At 34.7% G+C, this 21,518-nt stretch overlaps 2 protein-coding genes across 3 annotated transcripts; one reads left to right on the top strand and one right to left on the bottom strand.

Annotated features, from left to right (window-relative positions):
- Nucleotides 1-2,202: 2,202 nt before the first annotated feature.
- On the bottom strand, nt 2,203-4,036 carry LOC101895598 (zinc finger protein 564). Of its 2 annotated transcripts, none has more exons than XM_005179608.4 (3): nt 3,891-4,036; nt 3,439-3,833; nt 2,203-3,375 (listed from the first exon to the last, which is right to left on the bottom strand). In XM_005179608.4, the coding sequence occupies exons 2-3, from the start codon at nt 3,547-3,549 to the stop codon at nt 2,437-2,439; spliced, it is 1,050 nt and encodes a 349-aa protein (XP_005179665.1). In that variant the 5' UTR covers nt 3,550-3,833; nt 3,891-4,036; the 3' UTR covers nt 2,203-2,436. The 2 variants fall into 2 exon arrangements, with proteins under 2 accessions (XP_005179665.1, XP_058985065.1); XM_059129082.1 differs by having other exon boundaries at nt 3,439-3,800; nt 3,891-4,032.
- A 3,046-nt stretch (nt 4,037-7,082) lies between these two features.
- LOC101895771 (transcription factor grauzone) lies at nt 7,083-13,001 on the top strand. Its single transcript, XM_005179609.4, has 3 exons — nt 7,083-7,264; nt 11,384-11,543; nt 11,617-13,001. The coding sequence occupies exons 2-3, from the start codon at nt 11,433-11,435 to the stop codon at nt 12,718-12,720; spliced, it is 1,215 nt and encodes a 404-aa protein (XP_005179666.2). The 5' UTR covers nt 7,083-7,264; nt 11,384-11,432; the 3' UTR covers nt 12,721-13,001.
- Nucleotides 13,002-21,518: the final 8,517 nt, after the last annotated feature.

Here is a 21,518-nt window from a genome sequence, read left to right as displayed (position 1 = left end):
GCGTGATAGTGTGATTTCTTTATATTTGGCTGGAAAACCACAAGTGGCTATCGTTAGAGCAATCCAGCATTTAAATGTGAATAAATCTTTTGTGTCTCGTACCCTCGCTCGGTACCGTGTTACCGGTAGCGTAGCCCGACGTCAAACATGTGGACGGAAGAAAACAGCAACATCAGCAGAAATGGTTCGAAAAGTAAAGAAGCGACTTGATCGAAACCCGCGCCGCATAGGCCGAAAAATGGTTCGTGAGCTGAACATATCGCAATATTCCATTCAGAAATTATTGAAAAATGACCTCGGAGTAAAGCCATTGAAATACCAAAAAGTGCAAAAACTTATGCCGCAACTGAAAGAAAATAGACTCAAGAGAGCTTCGCTTGGCCGAAAGTGGTGAACTGCCGAGATTGGTTTTCTCCGACGAGAAAACACTCGTTGTCCAGGCGTTTGTAAACAAACAAAATGATCGTGTTTACTTTCCAAAGAGGTCAGCTGAAAATGTGCACCTTCGGTTGGCCACCTAAAACTCAAGCGCCGGTCACAGTGATGGTGTGGGCCGCCATAACAGCCGATGGTGGCTCTCCGCTCAGCACGCGCCACGCAAGAATGGTATCTTATATAGAATATAATTTGTATGGAGTGTATATTACGGCTTTAGGGAAACTTATATATCAAATTGGGTATACATTACACATTTGATGCACAATAAATTTGAAATCGAGGTATACGAGGTATACGGGAGCTATATCTGAAACTTGCCTGATTATCACAAATTTCAAAAGCGTTAGTCCTTGGGCGCAACAAATGAACTGCGAAAATTTTCACCTCAATCGAACAATAAATGTGACTGAAGCATGACGCGGGCTTGCATAGATCGACTAAGAATGAGATTCTCGGAAGACCACCAAAAAGGACTAAAGGTCCACCTCGTTTAACTTCATGCTAGAAATATTCAATGTGGTTTCACTTTTTGCCCCATATAGCAGTATCGCCTAATTTTCGGTATTTCCAACAAAATCGGTTGAAATTTAAATTAATTTATAGACCAATGAAACGGAACGTCCACATTTTACGGATTGCGGATTTTATCATGCATCATGTTTTTACATCGTTTGGGGCATGCAACTCTCGAACTTAACATAGTGTCTTATTATTATATAATGACTTACGTTGGTACAGAGTGGACGCGTCTCACCGATAGAGTTCGATACTCAGCGTCGTGGTTTTTAAGGCGTGAAAAAGCCTCAAATGTAAATTGTAATACTCTCTGCTTAAATTTACGGGATTTTTTAGACAATGACCAAAGTCGAGTAACAATTTGTACAGTTACAAATTATGTTTTAGGTTCTTGTTATATGGCGAATTTATTAACCAGTCGCCATGGGTAGCATGTGAAATATTTGTTGCCGTAATCATCTAGAAATTAAAAAACTCGAAAGTGTCTACTACTTCCAAAATTAGAGAATTTTTAAATGATATATATTAAAATATTTACAATAATGGAGGGTATACTATACTATACCATACTAGCTGATCCCGGTGCGCTTCGCTGCCCCTTTTGATGTTATATGCATTCAAAATTTTATATACGAATATTTGTTGGTTTAAAAAAAATAAATTAAAATTTATTTTTGTTCCAAAGTTGTTGACTTTATCTGTAATCTATCAATAAATATGTGCATATATAATCTCAATTTTTGGGAGGTACCTCTTATTCTGATGCTATATCTCTAGTTCCAAGTGCAATTTCAACAATTTATATAGCCTATGTTACTTTCAGAAATTTTCAGGAAAATCTGTTCAGCGGTTTTCGGGTCCATAAACTGTAAACAAACATACAAACATTTTCCTCTTTTATAGATATAGAAGATGCATATGATACCTCCAGATATTAAGTATTTTGATTAACGTCTCCAAGAACCTGCAAAGAGCTGTGAACTGAACTCCATTTGTGATGTTAATATAGTTAAAAGTTTTAGCTAAAACTTTAATGCTTTCTTCCAGAACATGCAAGAATCTACTAGTTTTGCAACTTTTTTAAATATCATAAAGGGAAAATCGAATATTGTAGTATTTTTTTTTAAATTCTTGCAGTTCTTGAACAGACAACAAATAACTTACATTATCAACTAAATCAACGAATTGTTAAGAGTTGTAAAATTATAATAAATTACTTGGCCTTACTTTTGACATTTAAATAGAGCGTTTAATATTTTATAGGATTTTATTTATAATTTGAATTAACATTTGATTTCATATAACGAAATTAATGAAATGTTTACAAAATGTATGTATTATTTATCGTATATGTTGTTTTAGGTGTATTTTAATTCAATTTTAATTCAAATCCAAAACAACAACAAAACTAAGAAGTTACAATTTACATGAATATATTTTTGGTTGGTATGAATATTTTCATCAAAACTAAGTGTAATTAGATTAGTGAGAATTCTTTGGATGAAATTTAAGCATGTGTTTACGCCACTGTGAGCGATACGTAAACTTCTGGGCACAAGGATCACATTTATATAGATGATTGCCGGTATGTTTGGCCATATGTTCGCGCAAACTGTCTCTTTTTGTGTAGCTCTTTTCACACAAAGTACAATGATGTCTGCGATCGGCATGGAAGTTAAAAACATGTTGCCTCAAAAGATTTTCTTTCAAAAACACTTCACTGCACTGCTGACATTTAAAATGTTGGACTCCTTTTTTTGCCACTATTCCTTGCTTGTATCGTTGACATTGGCGGGTATGGCGTATCAAAGTAATTTCAAGGTCGAATCGTTTTTCACAAGCCTTGCACTGGTACGTGAAATCGCGGTCTAAAAATAGATGACTCTCATACTGTTGGCGGACCTGGTACTTGCGTCCACAGCAATAGACATAAAATTCTTTTCCTGAATGTTTTTGACAGAAGTGATTACGATACGAAGCAAAATTGTTACTAATTTTGGGACAGAATCGGCATTTTATAGGAACGGGTCCAGGACAGTTTTTAGAAGTAGCATTTTTTGAAGATCCTTTCGACTTTTGAGTCTTGCTCGGTTTATCTGTGTTAAAAGTGCATTGGTCGCCTGAAAAGTTATTTTCGTACATGTCCATCTGTCCAGACATTGGCTCATTATCCCCGAAAACTAATTCCGGTAACAGCATATCATCGTAAGCACTATCTGGGCTATCTGTCAACATTTCATGGTCCTGTGGCTCATCCTTTATGTGTACATTTTGGGGCAATGTTTCATTCTTAGTCATGACCTTGGATTTTTTTATGAGTTTGTTTTGCGCCACTGTGACAGTTTGCTGGAAATTGTGGAAATCGGCAATGTGACACCAACAATCATAACACAAAACACGCAAATCGTTTTGATTTAAAAACTGGAAGATAATATGAAACAGATTCAATTAATTCACTTGAAATCACAAATTTGAATAGCCTACCATTGGATCAAAATATCTGACAGTGATTTCATAGACCTCTAGATCATCAAAGAGTGGCTTAAAATTGCTGCATTCGCTAACGCATAATCGGCAGATTTGCGTTTTGCCCATACTGACTAGTTTTTGTTGATATTTTGAATTTTTTGTTTTAAACTTTCTTGTAACAAGCCGGGCACAGTTGCGACTCGGTGATCTTGCGACTTCTGGTAGAATACTAAGCCTTCGCGACAAATGCTCCGCCACACAAATTAAAGGACAATGTTGTAGTTTACTACCTAGCAAACATAAGCAGGTAGAGAACTGCCCTCATTAAGTGTGTTGCGTTTTTTCCTTGAAATACGGCAGATGTCCTTTTGTTTAAGCTAAATGTTTTACACAAGGATTAACACTGAAACCTGCGTAATAAATAAAAACATTAACTAATTAGAATTTCCTTAAAACAATTATTTTACCTGTATACACATTGGACAGTCGATTTTGTGGAATTGTTTATTGTAAAACATTAAAGACTTATTTTAATATTTTTCCAGGATCTGTTAACGATCTCTCAAACAACCACTTATTCTCTCTGTCGGCGTTGCAGTTGCAGTACTCAATAACAAGCCGTTTAAGAACGATGTTGCCATACCTAAGGAATATATGTTTAACAAGGCAACGTGCAGAGCTGGGAAACGAAATGACTGAGTACATTCAAATATAAAGCGTCTGTTTAAGATAAATGCGTTTATATTGGGAAGCATTGTGTTTAATTATTAATTTCGAAAAAGGGCGAAATATTTACATTTTTTCATATTTCATTCTTGATCAGCGTAAAATTCTAAGACGATTTAGCCCTTTCCGTCCATCCGTCTTTTGTAATCACGCTAAGTCAAAACGAATTAAGATAGGAAGCTAAAATTTTGCACAGATCTGTCTTTTGTCTGCAGGCAGGTCAATTTCGAAGATGGGCTATATCAGTCCAAGATATCGTATAGCCCCCATATAACGGTACTCCCGATATTCGGTATGTTGATGATTTTAGACTCATTTTTCAATGGAATCGTCTGAAATTCCACACAAGGAGTTCCTTATCCTCTGAGGGAGAATTGTCTATATAGGTCCACAATATCGTATATCCCGCCATATAACGGCACATTCCGATATTTTGTATTTTGATGATTTTAGCCACATTTTTAGGTCCACAATATCGTATAGCCCCCATATAAGGGTACCATCCGATATTCGGTATTTTGATAATTTTAGCCACATTTTCCACTGGAATGGAAATTAACAAATAAGAGAACCCAAGCAATTTTTATTGGATCATAAATTTTGACATTTAAATTAAATTGTTGGAATTACCAATATTGGAATTAAAATTCCCAATTTTTAAGTTTAACTGAAACTTTTGGAAGTACGTATGCAAATAATTGCCAAGTGCTGTTTCAGATGAATTCAATGTCATACCCACTTTTATGAAATTCTGCGTTACGTTTATTTTTGATGTAATTCTAAATCAAACGCTGCAACTAATCATATAGTTATATTAGCTGCCCTATTAATATTTCCAGTTAGCGCAACTAAATTGTTATTGCTTAAGTGTTAATTTACAAAGATTACTATAAATGGTTTATTTTATTGCATATTTTTACTCTTTAAAAGCATTTTGCTTATTTATGTGTTTTACTTCTGTATCCGTATACTGCTGTTGGGAACATAACATTACATTTTTCTGTTATTTCTCTTTTCGCAGTTCTTGAGTTTTTGCAACGGAGAAAAGGGTGGTTTTCAGCGCTCTCTTATGTTCATGCGGCAGTGATGACAACGTTTCCGTTTGCCCCCATTTTTTGAAATAAGGATAGGTATTTGTATGTTATGACATTATTATTATTAGATATCGTTGTTAAAACCTGTGGTCACCCAGTTATTATATCTATATATAAGAAAAATCTTTGTACGTTTGATTGTTTGTTTGTTATTCATGGACTATACAACTAAACAGATTTTTCAGAAAATCTCCAAATATACTAAAGCATTGTCTGGAAGTAACAAAGGTTATATACAGTTTTATACCGTTCTCCATACTATGGAGAGCATATTAATTTCGTCGTTCCATTTGTAACTCCCCAATATACTCATGTCAGATGCAACAAAGTATATATATTTTTGATCAGCGTAAAATTCTAAACCGATTTAGCGATGTCCGTATGTCTGCCTATCGCTATGTTTTAAACAAGTTGAGATAAAAGGCAGGTTATGTTCGAAAATGTCGGTCTACGCCCTTATATAAGGGTAGCTCCCAATATTCGGTATTTTTTCGTATTAAAATTAAATTTCGTATTTAAAGTTCGTAATGTGTACTACAGTCTATGACAAAAATTTGGGCTTGCAGATCCACGCTTTCGTATAGCCGCCATATAACGATCCATTCCTTTTTCTGTATTTTGATGGTATAAGCGCCATTATTTAGAGGAATTATTTTGAATTTCGTATTTGAAGATCCTAATGGGATCTACAGCCTATGACAAAAAAATCGTATGCTGCTTTTTATACCCTATACCACATAGTGGTAAGGGTGTTATGTCTTTGTGCATTTGTTTGTAACATGGAGAAGGAAGCGAGATAGACCTATTGTTACTTTTTAGGATATTCATAGAATCACTTTATGAGTCGATTAAGCATGTTAGTTCGTCCGTTGAAATTGCAGATATATAGCGTATTTGCTGCATCAAATACATGTGAGGGATTTTAAACCCCAAATCGGATATAACACATATATCGATATATATATATATATATATATATATATATATATATATATATATATATATATATATATATATATATATATATATATATATATATATATACATATCGATATATGTGTTATATCCGATTTGGGGTTTAAAATCCCTCACATGTATTTGATGCAGCAAATACGCTATATATCTGCAATTTCAATGAAATCTGGAATATGTACAAAATTGAAATCAACAATAAAATTGGAATCGGTTCAGATTACGATGTAGTTCCTACATAACACAACAACTTAATTGAGGCTGCGATTATTCCATATGTATTGCTACATCGAATGTGCAGTTCCCTTTAAGTTTGGCATTTGCTATGACAGCTAATAAATCCGAAGGACAAACTCTTCGTGTATCCAGACTAAATTTTGCCATGTTTCTGTTTTCCTCATGGACGTAGACGGAACAATCTTTTTGTTTAAGCTCCTGAGGGAAATCAAAAAAAATGTATATTGTACATCCCAAAGCATCACGATAAATACGTTTTTGAATTCTTGAGTTTGTTTTATGTTTATTTAGAAACCCCAAAATATTCGTATATAAAATGTTGAATGAATATAAAATCAAAAGGCGTGATAATATAAGTGTCCTTGTAAAACATTAAAAAAAAGTTGAACCAACAACACAAGATTCAATAAAAGTGTCTGACAATCGTAAAATGACACAAATTACTCGATTCAACAGTTTTAGGGACATTAAACCTTCTCCTTGGTATGTGCAGCGATTTTTCAAATGGATTTGTTTAGCAACACTGAAGAGAAGAGAAAGAGAACGTATGACACTGAGTTTTGCACTCTCCTTTGTAGCACAAATGCAAAACCAGATGTTTTGTGGTAATGGAAGAACGACACTACACTACGACAATCCAACCGAATGTCGCATCACAGTCGTTGGAATAGTCGTGCATTTGTTTTGTTTATTCCTTGTGTGTTGTATGACAACGCGTCACTATTTGGTGCAAATAAAATCTCAATAAAGCGACATTCGCATCTTCAGTGTTGACATATTAATTTGGATAAAGAAGGAAATATTAAAATAAGGTATGAATAAAATGTGCAACAATAATAATAAATTAAAAGAATTATAAAGTGATTACAAGCGCCGACGTAACCAGAAATGTCTTTTGAAACCATTTCGGAGGGGACCGGCTTCCACCCTGGCTACGTCAGTGATTCGTTTTTAATGCCAATTGGGCTGAAAGTGCGAGAGGACTATCTTCTATCGACATTATACTAAATCAAAGCGCAATATTGGCGATCGTTATACTTGTCCTAGCTGCAGCAAAATAAGGAATACTTGGAAGCAAATTGTTTTTTTAGTTTTGTGTTTAGATTACATTCTTCCTTTATTGAAGGCTTAAAAGGCGCGAAAACCGATTATGCATTGTATTGTTCGTACTGAAGAACTTTTACAAAGTTTTAATATAATGAATTATCTTTTCTTAGCCAAATTTTACAAAAAGACAGCTAAAATTATATTCGAAGCTAATATAAATTAATTTTTACATGTAGTTATAATACGTCGTATTTATTTGAATTTAAATATCAAAAGTGTTTAAAATAGAAGACATTTGTATCGGTGTTTGGAAGGGATCGCAAAACAAACTGACTCGAGCGGGCAAGATTCTCTTCCACCTCAATTGAAATTTTCGGATAAAGATTCCTTGCATTTTAGGGCTTAACTCTAGTTTAGTAAAAACTCTTCAATTTTTTCAAAATTTTTGCCAGTGATCCCGGGAATTTTTTTTCTTGGGGAACGGACCCGGGACCCGAAAGTCCGGGTTCAAGACCCCGACTAGACCCGGATCCAATTAGCCGATATAGACAATATAGATATCGTTGGAAAGCTTATAAAAATTCCTATCCAAGTGGTCACATGATGGGGTAAGTGGTTACAGTTCAGAAGTTATAGTCAAATTATCGATTTTTTGGACCCGGATTTTTTATAAAACCCTCAAAAAGTCAAAAAAGGGTCCATTATGGAGGACAACAAAATTGATGCACAAATTATAGCAGACACTCTAACCTTTCCAAAATGCTAGAATTTGTGCTAATACCTTTTTCGGGTCCAGAGATATGGGTCTTTCCATCCGCATAACCCGATTCTAACCAGTTCATTAAAATTATGTTTTCAATTAAAAAGGGTTTATTTCGCGTAGCAGTCGTTGGAATTACTACCACCATAATGGGCCCTTTTTGACTTTTTGGGGGTTTTATAAAAAATTCGGTCCAAAAAATCGATAATATGACTATAACTTCCGAACCATGACCACTTTTTGGATAGGTATTTTCATAAGCTTTCAATCGATATCCATATTGTCTATATCGGGTAAGTTGATACGGGTCCAGGCCGGGTCTTGAACCCGGACTTTCGTGACAAAAATCCCGGTCCCGGTTCCGTGCGCCAAGAAAAAAATAGTTTCCAGAAATCAGGGTAAAAATACGTACCTCTGGAAAAAATTTCGAAAAAATCGAAGAGTTTTTACTAAACTAGAGTTGTTCCTATTTTAGGTATATGATGTCTTCGGAATATATTGCTAATAACGAATATTATTTTGGTTGTTCATTTGACAACATTTCAGTGTCAAAATGTATTTAATAACTAGCTGAACCAGGCCACTTTTGTTGGTTAGAAAAAAATTCAAAACACGTAAATATAGTAATATTTTAACGCGTAAACAAACAAATAGCTCGATCTACCAACGCGGGAACATGTCAGGAACAGCTGACCATGAGAAAAGCAGAATCATGCCAAATTCAGTCCGCATACACAAAGGGTTTGTTCTTTGGATTTATTAATTTCATAGTAAATGTGGCATTACTGTTACATTAGAGAATTCGAGGTAGCAACATACTTCCGTATAATGATAGTATCATCAGTTAAATTGTTTTGTAGTTTTTTACTGTTAGCCTAATGCTATATGGGAACTATATCCAAATCTCAACGGATTTGTAATTAATTTGTCAATTTTATTATTGTAGCCAAATTCGGCCAGACATTCTGAATTTCATTGGAATCGAACATCCATATCGTATTTGGTGCTTAACATACATGAAATCGGTCGAAAATATATATGGGAGCTATATCTATCTGTACCGATATCAATATAATTTAGAAAATTTATTTGTGTACCATATTGAGTCACTCATGCCGAATTTCATTGGAATTGGATATAAGTATCGTGTTTTATGCATCAAATACATGAAATCGGCCGAAAATATATGTGGGAGCTATATCCAAATCTGAACAGATTTCAATATAATTTGGTAAATTAGTTTTTGTTCCAAATTCCGTTATGCATTCCAAATTTGGAGACTGTATCTGCTATCTATCAATAGATATGTGCATATAAAATCTAAATTTTTGAGAAGTATCTCCGATTCTGATGCCATAACTTCAGTTCCAAGTGGAATTTCAAAAATGCATATGACCTATGTTACATTCAGTCGATGTAGTAGTAGGAAATTTTCAGGAAAATCAGCAGTTTTCGAGTCCATAAATTACAAACAAAAAACATACAAACATTTTCCTCTTTTATAGATATAGATTCCATAAGATATAAGTCACATAAGCATATATATATATTTTTTAATACCTTCTATAGAGGGATTTTAAGTCCCTCGACAGCGTAATATGCACTCCACAAGAATGATATTTGGTACCGGACATCAGATACTGCTCGATATATCTTTATCCGATATAAGGATTATTGTGTACCAAATGGGTAATATCAGCCCAAATGGACTGAATTTTGGCAATTACGACTGAATTCATCTTAGAAATCAGTACTTCATATTTGGTGTAAATCGGTTCAGATATAACTACGCTTGTAAACAATATAATGTGCTGTTACTGGAATAATTTTAACAGCTGTCGGACGAGTGGCTTAGAAAAGACAGCAGTCTGAAGTTGGTTGCAGTTTTTTCATCTCACCCTAGTTCTAAAATTATTATTTCGATGAGGAATTGCGAACTTAATACTATGTAGGGTGGGGGATTTAAAAATATTGAAAATTATTTATAATTAAGTTGTAACAAAACTGCATATTTTCGACTTAACGAGGGATAATTTGTGAAAATGTATTTTTTGAATATATGTGTTTTTCTATAAAAAAATAAATAGAAAAAATACCTTGTTGATAATATTTTTTAGTTTTTAAATAAGCTTTGTTTTTAATGTTATATTTTAATAAGGTGCTATATTTGCAAATTATAATTATAAAATCGACTACAATTTATTTATTTTGTTCGAAAAATCTACAATCAACACCTACAGAAAATTGAAGACAATTTAGAACACACAGACATCTTATGGGACTCTTTTTGCCATGCCCATGAATAAAGCTATATTTTCTTGGTTGGTTCCCTCCCTTTAGTATTTTTCGCCAATTTATGAAATCTGTGAATAATGCAAAATAGTAAAATCTATTACCATAATAAGACTCTACTACATAGTTTCATTTTCTCATCTCCGTCTTTTTGTTGTTGTTGCTTCATCGATAATATTTAACATATAAAATGACTCATATTTTTTCCCTAATCCATCACCTGGACATCGAATTTAAATCTGGCTCAGCAATGAATGCGAAGTTAATTATAATGCTCTATTCCAGGACATGCAAGAATTTAATATTTCTACCTGCCTGAATAACAAGGGTTATGCGTGGTTTATCCGGCAATTAAAACATAAGGTACCATAAACTCCGTATTTTCCGACAGATAATCTAAAATTTTTCACTTCGACATCATAACCTTTCACTGCAGTTGGTTACGAATTTGACTTGATAATCTTTTTTTTCTCAAAAATTACACATTGATACAAGCACTTTTAAAAAGATTTAGAAACTTTGAGTTCGACTTGCCCCAATTTGTACAATTAAAATCATTAAAATTCCGAATATCGGGAGGGTCGGTTATAGGGGGCTAAACAAAAACGTGTACCGATATACCTCATAGTTAAGACTTCCAAAAATTGGCAACAAATCATTATTTGATTGGTGGTCAATGACAGTTTTCCCATAGTTTTTTAACAAATTTTTTAACACAAACAGTTGACGAATATATATATAATTGTGTTGAATTGAATATATTTAGTCTATTTCTACCTTTAGCGGATATTACGATTATTGCTTTTTCATTCTCATTAATTTTGTTTTGCAGCAATTCCCCAAAAATTGGAAAATATAAAACGAAATAACACAAGTGCAGCATGGCCAATGCCAATTTGTGTCGGCTATGTATTAATCCATGTACGGAGTACAAACGGCTCTATGAAGATGCGACTGTCTATGAAATAACAATAAAATACTTCGATTCTGAGGTAATTGAAATCAAACAATTCATTTACAATATTTTTGCTCTAAATGTAAGCAAGTATGTATCTTTTATTTCAGTTCCTAAAAAGGCGCAGCCTAACTAGAATATGCTTAAATTGTTGGTGTCATATTGTCGAATTCCATACGTTTAAGAATTCTGTATTGTTGGCCCAGACAAAACTATTTGACGAAGGCATTTCCAATGACGACGGCAATGTTGAACAATCGGACAATTCTAAGAGGATAGATTCCAAAGTAATGTCTGCCATAAGAGAGGAAGAGGAGCGTGTGTGCCGTGTGAATTCATGGACTGAAGATTTAGATATGGATAGTTGCGTGAATGACACCATTAATGAAAATGGATCTACCACTGCAGCCTCAAATACCAACATGTTATCCTCAACATTTAAGCCGAATTCAGAAGAGTCTCAAAACAAAATAGAGGAATCTGGCTGCTCAACAACTATTAAGTTCGAATATGAAGAAACAACTCTGATTTCACAAGAGGAATCGGTTTCTATAGCCAGCAATAGTGAGGCAACTACTGATGATGAGGCTTTAATTGGCCTGAATCAAGCCTGTGTAACGTCACTGAACAACAACTCTTCGAAAAACGACAGTATTTTAGATTCAAATATAATTGTTTCACTGCCAGTGCCCAAAAAATCACCGCAGGAAATGGATGGAATTATTTCAAAATGGCGACCAATTTTAGAGTGCCACATATGTTGCAGGCCGTGCTCAACATTTTCCCAGCTGGAGGGTCATTTTCGTCAGCATCATCCAACGGCGGATCTCTTCATATTATGCTGTCAGATGAAATTGAACAACCGTGCTAGTATAGAAGAACATATACAACTGCACATGGATCCTGAAATATTCAAGTGCAAATTTTGTGACAAAGTATGTACCACCAGACGCAATCTCAACAGTCATATGGTATACTGGCATTCTGAAATCAATAGAGAGGATCTAACGTGCCCGGAATGCAGAAAAATATCCAAAACTCCAGGAGCTTTGAGACGACATAGGCAACGTCACAATGCTAAACGGAAAACACAAGGCAACACCTCGGGAACAGAGATTAGGCGCCGTCGGCTACCTCGAAAACACGTGACTTCTTCACGTATGCATCGCAAGAGGGGTCGTCCACCATTAATGCATGCAGAAAAATCGAATTAATTTTTTGCATTTAAGTTTGTTGTACATTCAATTATACATTTTTCTTATAAAATAAATACACACACATACTTCAAAAAATTGGGAATATGTTGCTGCTCATTTACATTAAAGGGGTTCTGGGGGTGTGTAGGTTATGTACTAGACCAAAACCAATTGTTAACTTCTAATTTTTCATTCAATGTACAACATACAAATCTATGTTGGCCTTAAGGTCGCGACTTTCCGCAGTCATAAAGAGTGGCATTACTAAAATAAAATAACGAAAATTAATAATAAGGAAATGTCAATGTTTTCATGATTTCTACTTTATATACCTCTCAAATTTGGTTGATATCTGTAGACCTCAAGAAATTACAGTTTTTTACTTGGGGTTTGACCTAGCTCAACAAAACAGTATATTGAGCTTATGAACCACTTTAATACTTCATGTTTGATCTGCCTGTAGTATTCGCTAATAATTGTCTATGTAGTAATATTATTTTTTGTTTAGTATTCTTTTTAATTCCGGAAGGCAAATTTCTTTCGTTAACTTAAATGTGTTTTTTTTTTTTGAAACATAATTTTTTGAGATGGTGTCACATATCGGAGAACATGGGGGATATATTTTGTGTGTAAATTGAACGGTATAGCGGAAGCGATCTCCTTCCAATCAGAGCTACACTTAAGATCAAATTGATAAATGAAACGTGCTGAGGATCAAGAAAATTCAAGTGAGTAATTTGTACTAGAAATGTTATCGTACATACGTAATGCCGAAACTTTAGAGTGTCCACTAGACGTTCGTAAAGCAACGTTGTTAAAATGTAGTCTGTCTTCAATTTTCTGTGATCCGGTTAACCGGTAACCCCTACTAGCAATATTTTTAATAGTTTCGATTAGCTGTATTATTCGTGGCATGATAGACCCTAGAAGGTATATATATTGAGGGTCAGCGTAAAATTCTAAGTCGATTTAGCGTTGTCCTGTCTGTTGTTATCACGCTATCTTTTGAACGTTTTAAGATAGAGGTCAAAATTTTGCACACGTGTGTATTTTGCCAGTATGTAGGTTAAGTTCGTAAATGGATCATGTCGGTCCACGTATTCCTATAGCCTCCCATATAAAGGTACCTCCCTTTATTTGGTTTTTTATGATTTTAAACGACATTTTTACCGGAATTGTTTCAAATTTCGTATTTGAAGAACTTAATGGGTACTACTGCCTAAGACAATTACTTTTACAGGTTGACGTCTACGTATAGTATTTTTCATTTTTCGGCATTTCTTTGAAAAAATTTTCAAGTTCCTTCAAAATGGTAGAGGGTTTTAAAAGTTCGGCACGCCCGAACTTAGCTGCTTTTTTCTTGATTAATTTCTTGATTATTTAACTGTAAATTCATACATACATGCATATAGGGTGAGATAAAAAACTGCAACCAACTTCAGACTGCTGTCATTTCTAGGCCACTCGTCCGAGAGCTGTTAAAATTATTCCAGTGACAGCTCATTATATTGTTTACAAGCGTACTAAAGCATTTTGGTGAGAAGTTTCCAGAAAAAAGTTATTCGTGATGAAATTCAAGCGTGATAGTATGATTTCTTTATATTTGGCTGGAAAACCACAAGTGGCTATCGTTAGAGCACTCCTCGCTCGCTGTGATACCGGTAGCGTAGCCCGACTTCAAGGAAGTGGACGGAAGAAAACAGCAACATCAGGAGAATTGGTTCGAAAAGTAAAGAAGCGACTTGATCGAAACCCGCGTCGCAGTGGCCGAAAAATGACGCGTGAGCTGAAAATATCGCAATATTCTATTCGGCATATATTGGAAAATGAGCTCGGGGTAAAGCCATTGAAATTCCAAAAAGAGCAAGAACTTACACAGCAAGAGGAAGAAAATAGACTCAAAAGAGCTAAAGAGTTACTTCGCTTTGCCGAAAGTGGTGAATTGTATTTAAAAGTAGGCGTGGCTAGTTTCTCAGCCCCAAAATATATACTTAATAATTTCGAACCGACAATTACATAAATCGAAATAGTGGCGTAAAAGTGGGCGTGGTCAATATTTCTTTCCATAAAAATATAACTCGGGGTATGGCAAAAAAATTAGGCAAATCGGTCCAGCCGTTCTCAACTGATTTAATTATTAACGAACAACAATTGATTTTTATACCCTCCACCATACATAGTATGGAGCGTATATTAAGTTCGTCATTCCGTTTGTAACTCATCTAGACAAAAAATCTTAGACAGCGGTCCACGATATAATATAGCTCCAATATAACGGTACCCCCGATAATCGATATTCTTATGATTTTAGCCAAATTTTTTAATGGAATCGTCTGAAAATCCGCTCAGCGAGTTCCTTCTGAGTACTCTACCTCCAGAACCTATTGTCTAAATAGGTCCACGATATCATATAGCCCCCATATAACGGTACCTCCATATATTTCTTATTTTGATAATTTTAACGACATTATTCACCATAGTTTTTTCAAATTTCGTTTTTGAATATTGAGATGGCCTATGACAAAAGTTGCCTATGCTGGTCCACGTCTTCGTATAGACTCCCAATATAACGGCGACTTCCTTTATTCGGCATTTTTAAGATTTTAACAGAAATTTTAACGAATTTTATTTTTTTAAAAATTTCCATATGCGTTCCAAATGGTGGAGGTTATTCAAAGTTCGGGCCGGCCATTATTGTTTTTTTACTTGTTAAACTTATATTATTTTACATTTTGCAAGTTCCTTCTATATGGTGGAGAATATTAACAGTTTGGCCCGGCCAAGCTTCGCTGCTTTCTTACTTGTTGTCTTTATAAACCAGTCAGATTTTGCAACATTGGTAGATTATATTTGTACACCAATATCCCGTCCATGTAAACTAAAAATATGGAGTAACACTTCACTTTTTTGTTTTCTCAATTTTTGAGATTTTTTTCTTGTGTGGCTCACAGACTAATTTAATCCAAGAAGTTCTACAATTTCTTCAGCATTATCAACATGTCAAAAACATCTTTAGACCATCAATTAATAATGACAGGGTGCCTGTCATCCGGCCAATAATACTGCCAATAGCCAATGACTTTTGTGATTACGATGTATCTCGCACTTAGTCATGGTATCATGTCCGTGGCGTTGCCCAATCTCAAAGAGCTGTATCTGTTCTTTGATCATCAATACCGCATGATATCCTACAAAGTTCTTGTTGGATGGGGAGGGAGGAAAGTGCTTTTATGTTAAAGAAAAGCAGGACTAATCATAAAATAAGATGGCAAAAATGAAGAAAACTAAGACGACAAAGACAGCAGCAGCAGCAGCAACAACAACAGAGGCTTAATAAATGGCATTTAGGCATTACAAGACGATACGAAATAATCTCCAATCAAGCATTATAAATTGTGCTAGTTTTAATAATAATCATAACAACAACGACGACACCAGCAACAAAATAAAAAGAACAACAATGCAGCTGGATATAAGCAACAAGAGTGTGCCGCAGTAACATCTTGCCAATCCACATTGGCCGCAGCATCATTGTCGTCGTTCGCATCTTCATCCAGACAATCAACATCCAAGTCATTGTCAATATCTCGTATACACCAACCCCAAAGTCCATTGCCATGCTTGTGTTTGCCAACCATCAACCATAATCATGACCATCAACCATCATCTTCGTCATCCTGTATCATTGTCACCCAATAAATCCTCTTGTATTTGATGATTTTCTATTTCCACTGGCGCAACTTCTATGGTTAATGCGTCTCTCAATATTGGATGGAGGACTCTGTTACAAATGCCAAGTTGTGCGGCACTAAGAAAAAATGGCCAATCTGTAGGTACTTATAATAATAACAATAATAAGAAGGAGCGGAATATGAATTGGATATTTCATTAAAGATCACGGAACCTTGAAGCCCCGGAGCTAAGAAAAAAAGTATTTATCTCTTATTTTAAGACTTTCAGACAAAGAGAATATAATTAATATTAGAAAATGATAAATCAAAGCTTCTGATTTTTTAAATTCGGTTTGACGTTTCGAATTACTTAAAATGCAAGTTTACTAAAATTGGAGCTCGAGGTTTTTTTTTTTTGATATTATTTATTTACTATTTTCGATATTTCGTCCTCCGACGGAAGACATCATCAGGAACAATATTTAAACATATAATAAAAAATATACAAAATTTCGCCAAGTACCAACATCGACCTTGTGTTGCTGTCACCTGTTTTGTCACTTTTCGAATTACTTTTTCACTTTTTCCTTCTATAATGTCTAATATCTACAAATACTCTCAACATATAATACTTCATTAAATGGCTTGTAAACATTCTTTGTCGAGCTTTTTCTCAGAAAAATCTTAAAAATTCTTTAGAGAAAATGTACAGAAATAAATGCAATTCTTTATGATACCGAGTTTATGATACTCAATGCCACTATGACTATTTAGTAGAGTACCGAGTAGCAAATAAACATTCATATTGGCAATTAGGTTGTTAACAAATTGTTTCCAGGCCAATCTTTTTTAGGGCCCATTATATATTATATATATTTATTTATACTTCGCAAAATTTACGATAGATTTTTAAATTTGATACAGTCCTATGGGTCACATGTAGAATCATTTGTAAAAAAATATGAGTCATGTCGGTCTGCAATTTGGTATAGCCCCCATGTAAGGGTATACCACGATTTCGAGATTTTTTCTTATACTTTTACCATATTTTTCAAGCTAATAATAATATTATGAGCTTTAAGAAGAATACGTAAAATGATAAGTATAGGTCATATGAAGGTGTCCTATGATTTCAGCCATTTCCGGTGACATTTTTCAAGTGATTTAGCCCTTATTTTGTATCTTGCTTTTAAAGGAGTAAAAAACCCCTTCGCAGAAAATTTTTCGAAAAATGTCAATGTAGCGTCCATATAAAGGTACCTCCAGATTTTACCTATTTCGAGGGTCTTGACCAATCGATTTGGCTCTTACAGAAAATTTTCAATATAAATATATATTTTGGTATAGTTCCTATATAAAATTACCTCCCAGATCCTCCGATCCATAGTGATTTTAACCGATTGGCAGACAATTGTTTAACCTTCATTGAATTTTACTATGATCAAAAACATAGATATACAAAAAACAAAAACTTTAGAGTCCCCTAAAGAACAATTTGAGATGACATGGTAATGGTTGTACAATAGTAATTAACTTTGACAATTATGAAATCATTTTGTCCTCCATTAAGAGGTAGACAGAACTAAATGCTACTCAGCACGATATTTTAAAACATTGCAAATTCCAAATTACAGCTCATTCGAATGGAAAATTTAGGTTTTGAACTCCCAAATTATGCCAGGATCAGGATCAGGACTTTATAAAACACTTTAAATCAACAGATACGTGAACATGTATTGCAATTTTTCCATGGGTACTTATTTATATTTAGTCGCCATTATTTATTATAAAAACCACTAAAGAAAGTCCTAAAGTCGGGCGGGGCCGATTTTATGATACCCTACACCACTTTGCTAATTTAGTTGAGCTCCACATAACAATTACCCTATGATTATAATTATAATTCAAAATTCAAAGGATTTAATATGTCGAAGCATTTGTATCTTTTAAATTCGGACTAGTATTGCCCATTTGGTGCAAAAATAATTTGAAATCGGATAAAGATATATATGGGAGCTATATCCAAATCTGAACCGATCTCGATAAAATTTAGCAAAGGTATTTCTGAGCTGTATTTGATATATTTCCCTGAATATCGTTGTTACGGAGTGCATATTACGGCTGTGGGTAACAAATACAACAAATCGGATGAACAATATATATGGGAGCTATAGCTATATCTGAACCGATCTTCACTAAATTTGGCATACTACCTTCCAGACTCAATTAGGTCGTATGTGCCAAATTCCATCCCATTTGGACAAATATTAGACGTTTGGTGCACAATAAAAAGTAAATCGGACGAAGTTATATATGGAAGCTATATCCAAATCTGAACCGATCTCGATAAGATTTAGCAAAGGTATTTCTGAGGTGCATTTGATATATTTCCACAAATATTGTTGTTACAGAGTGCATATTACGGGTGCGGAAGACAAAAATAACAAATCGGATGAACAATATATATGGGAGCTATAGCTATATCTGAACCGATTTCGATCAAATTTGGCATACTTATTTTCTGGCCTAATTTGGTGTATGTGCAAAATTCCATACTATTCGGGCTGATATTACACGTTTGGTGCACAATAAAAGGCAAATCGGACGAATATATATATGGGAGCTATATCTAAATTTTTTATTATCTCCTATTTTAATAGGGTTCGTCCTTGGGCCAAACAAATGATATGTGCAAAATTTCATCTCAATCGGATAATTAATGCGACCTGCATTTTGTTCACAAGAATACATGGATAGACGGACGGACGAACGGAGGACAGACGGACTGACATGCATAAATCAACTCAGAAAGTGATTCTATGCAGATCATCAAAAGGAACTATGGGTCTATCTAGTTTCCTTTTGCCTGTTACAAACACATGTACAAAGATATAATACCCTAACCACCTTGTGATGTAGGGTATAATTATGCCACTAGCATGAGTGTGAATGATTATGCTTTAAAAAATAAGCATAAAAGACTAAAACCGACAACGCCGACCGGGCCAGTTAGCCCATTTGGGCTAAAATTACACATCGGACGACACTATACAGAGTGAGATGAAAAAAAGCAACCAACTTCAGACTGTTCTAATTTCTAAGCCACTCGTCCGACAGCTATTAAAATTATTCCAGTGACAGCTCATTATATGGTTTACAAGCATACAAAAGCATTTTGGTGAGAATTTTTCAGAAAAAAAGTTATTCGTGATGGAATTCAAGCGTGATAGTGTGCCTTCTTTATATTTGGCTGGAAGACCACCAGTGGCTATCGTTAGAGCACTCCAGCATTTAAATGTGAATAAATCTGTTGTGTCTCGTACCATCGCCCGTCATACTGGTAGCGTAGCCCGACGTCAAGGAAGTGGACGGAAGAAAACAGCAACATCGGCAGAAATGGTTCAAAAAGTAAAGCCGACTCGATCGAAACCCGAGTGGTCGCAAAATCGCTCGTGAGCTGAACATATCGTAATATTCCATTCGGCAAATATTGAAAAATGAGCTCGGGGTAAAGCCATTGAAATTCCAAAAAGTGCAAGAACTTAAACTGCAACAGAAAAGAAAAATCGACCGCGGCATGTGAATAAATGACGAATATTATCGTGAAAATATTCTAGAGGGTTTAAAGCCTTGGGCACTCAAACATTTCGGCCGCAGACTTTGGACATTCCAACAGGACTCAGCACCATCGCGCTCAGCACGCGCCACCCTAGAATGGTTACAAAATGAGGTTCCTCACTTCATTTCCATCGCGCAATGGCAAGCAAGGTTGGCACTAAAAAATACCAAAGCGGCGATCACGTCAAGCAAGCTCTTCGCCGGGAATGGACCAAAATACCGTAGAGCAACCCGTAATAAATGTGGCCAATTCGAACAAATCTAAACTTATTCTAAAATTGTATGCTATTTCCGACATTTTTTGCATTCATTCAATAAAATTAAAAAAAATTTAAAAATTATGGCTTTTGACTTTGTTGGAATTTTTTATCTCATCCTGTAAATCCCTCACACCCGTAAAATGCACTCCACAACAACTATATTTGGGGCCAGCAATCAGACACAGCACAGTATTATCTTTCCTAAATGTAATAAAGATCGGTTCAGATTTGGACATAGCTCCCATATATAGCTTCATACGATTTCATGTCTATTGTGCCTAAAAGGTGTAATTTCAGCTCAAATAGGAATATAAGCTAAGATATGAATGCATCCATTTATTTCCCATATAACTGCTTTGAAGCATTCAAAAATGATCATAGTTATTATGATTTAATTCTCATAAATTCCCTATAAAAACGCTTATTTGTTATGGAACGCTTATTTGTTATGCAAAATGGTGTAGGGTGTCATAAAGTCAGCCCCGTCCGACTTTTGGTATTTCATTACTGGTTTTTTGAATGTGTGTTATGGAAAGCTCTTGTAAAAGCCATAAAGGTTTCCCTGAACTCTGACCTTTACTGTTTTCCATTGAAATTTGCATTTTAATTGATTGCATTTCTAAAGCAATTAATTATTTTCGATGATAGGCTTAATATTCATCAGACATATGGAATTTCCGTCAAGCATAAGCTGCTTAGCACATAAAAGGCTTTTATTTACAAAATTGAATGGCTAAATTTGTGTTGAATATGCATCGTCCTTCTACTCCTCCCTCGTCCCTCCACCTTTTTTGTATTGGGGGTTAATTCAAAAAGTCATACTTTATTAGCTGATTAAATTCTGACAATTAAATGCATTTGAGTATCAGGGCATTGAAATGGTAACAGTTCAGGGACGTAGTCAGATTTTATATCCACGTTCATGTATTTTCCTTTGTTCCGTAAATTATCTTTCAGTGGACCACGGATTGATTTGATTTGAAATCTCTTAAATTTTTCGGAATCGTATATTATCCCACAGTTATTTCCAGGCAACGCCAGCGGATCTGATGCTATTGGCTCATAATTATATTGAAATCGTATAAATATTTCATTGTAGCAAATTTGAGTATGAAATGCAATCTGATAGAATGGATTTTTTTACAGGAACGAAAAAGAAAAACATATTTGTGAATTTTTAATCAAACGAAAATGCTTTTATGGATTCTTTGCACAGAACGCTCTTTCTCACATCCATCCATAGCAAAATATTTAGAAACATGAATAT

Source organism: Musca domestica, unplaced genomic scaffold (genome assembly GCF_030504385.1).
Source record: "Musca domestica strain aabys unplaced genomic scaffold, Musca_domestica.polishedcontigs.V.1.1 6, whole genome shotgun sequence".
NCBI lineage: Eukaryota > Metazoa > Arthropoda > Insecta > Diptera > Muscidae > Musca > Musca domestica.
The sequence above is the reverse complement of the archived record's forward strand: the minus strand, read 5'-3'. Positions and strand labels throughout refer to the sequence as shown.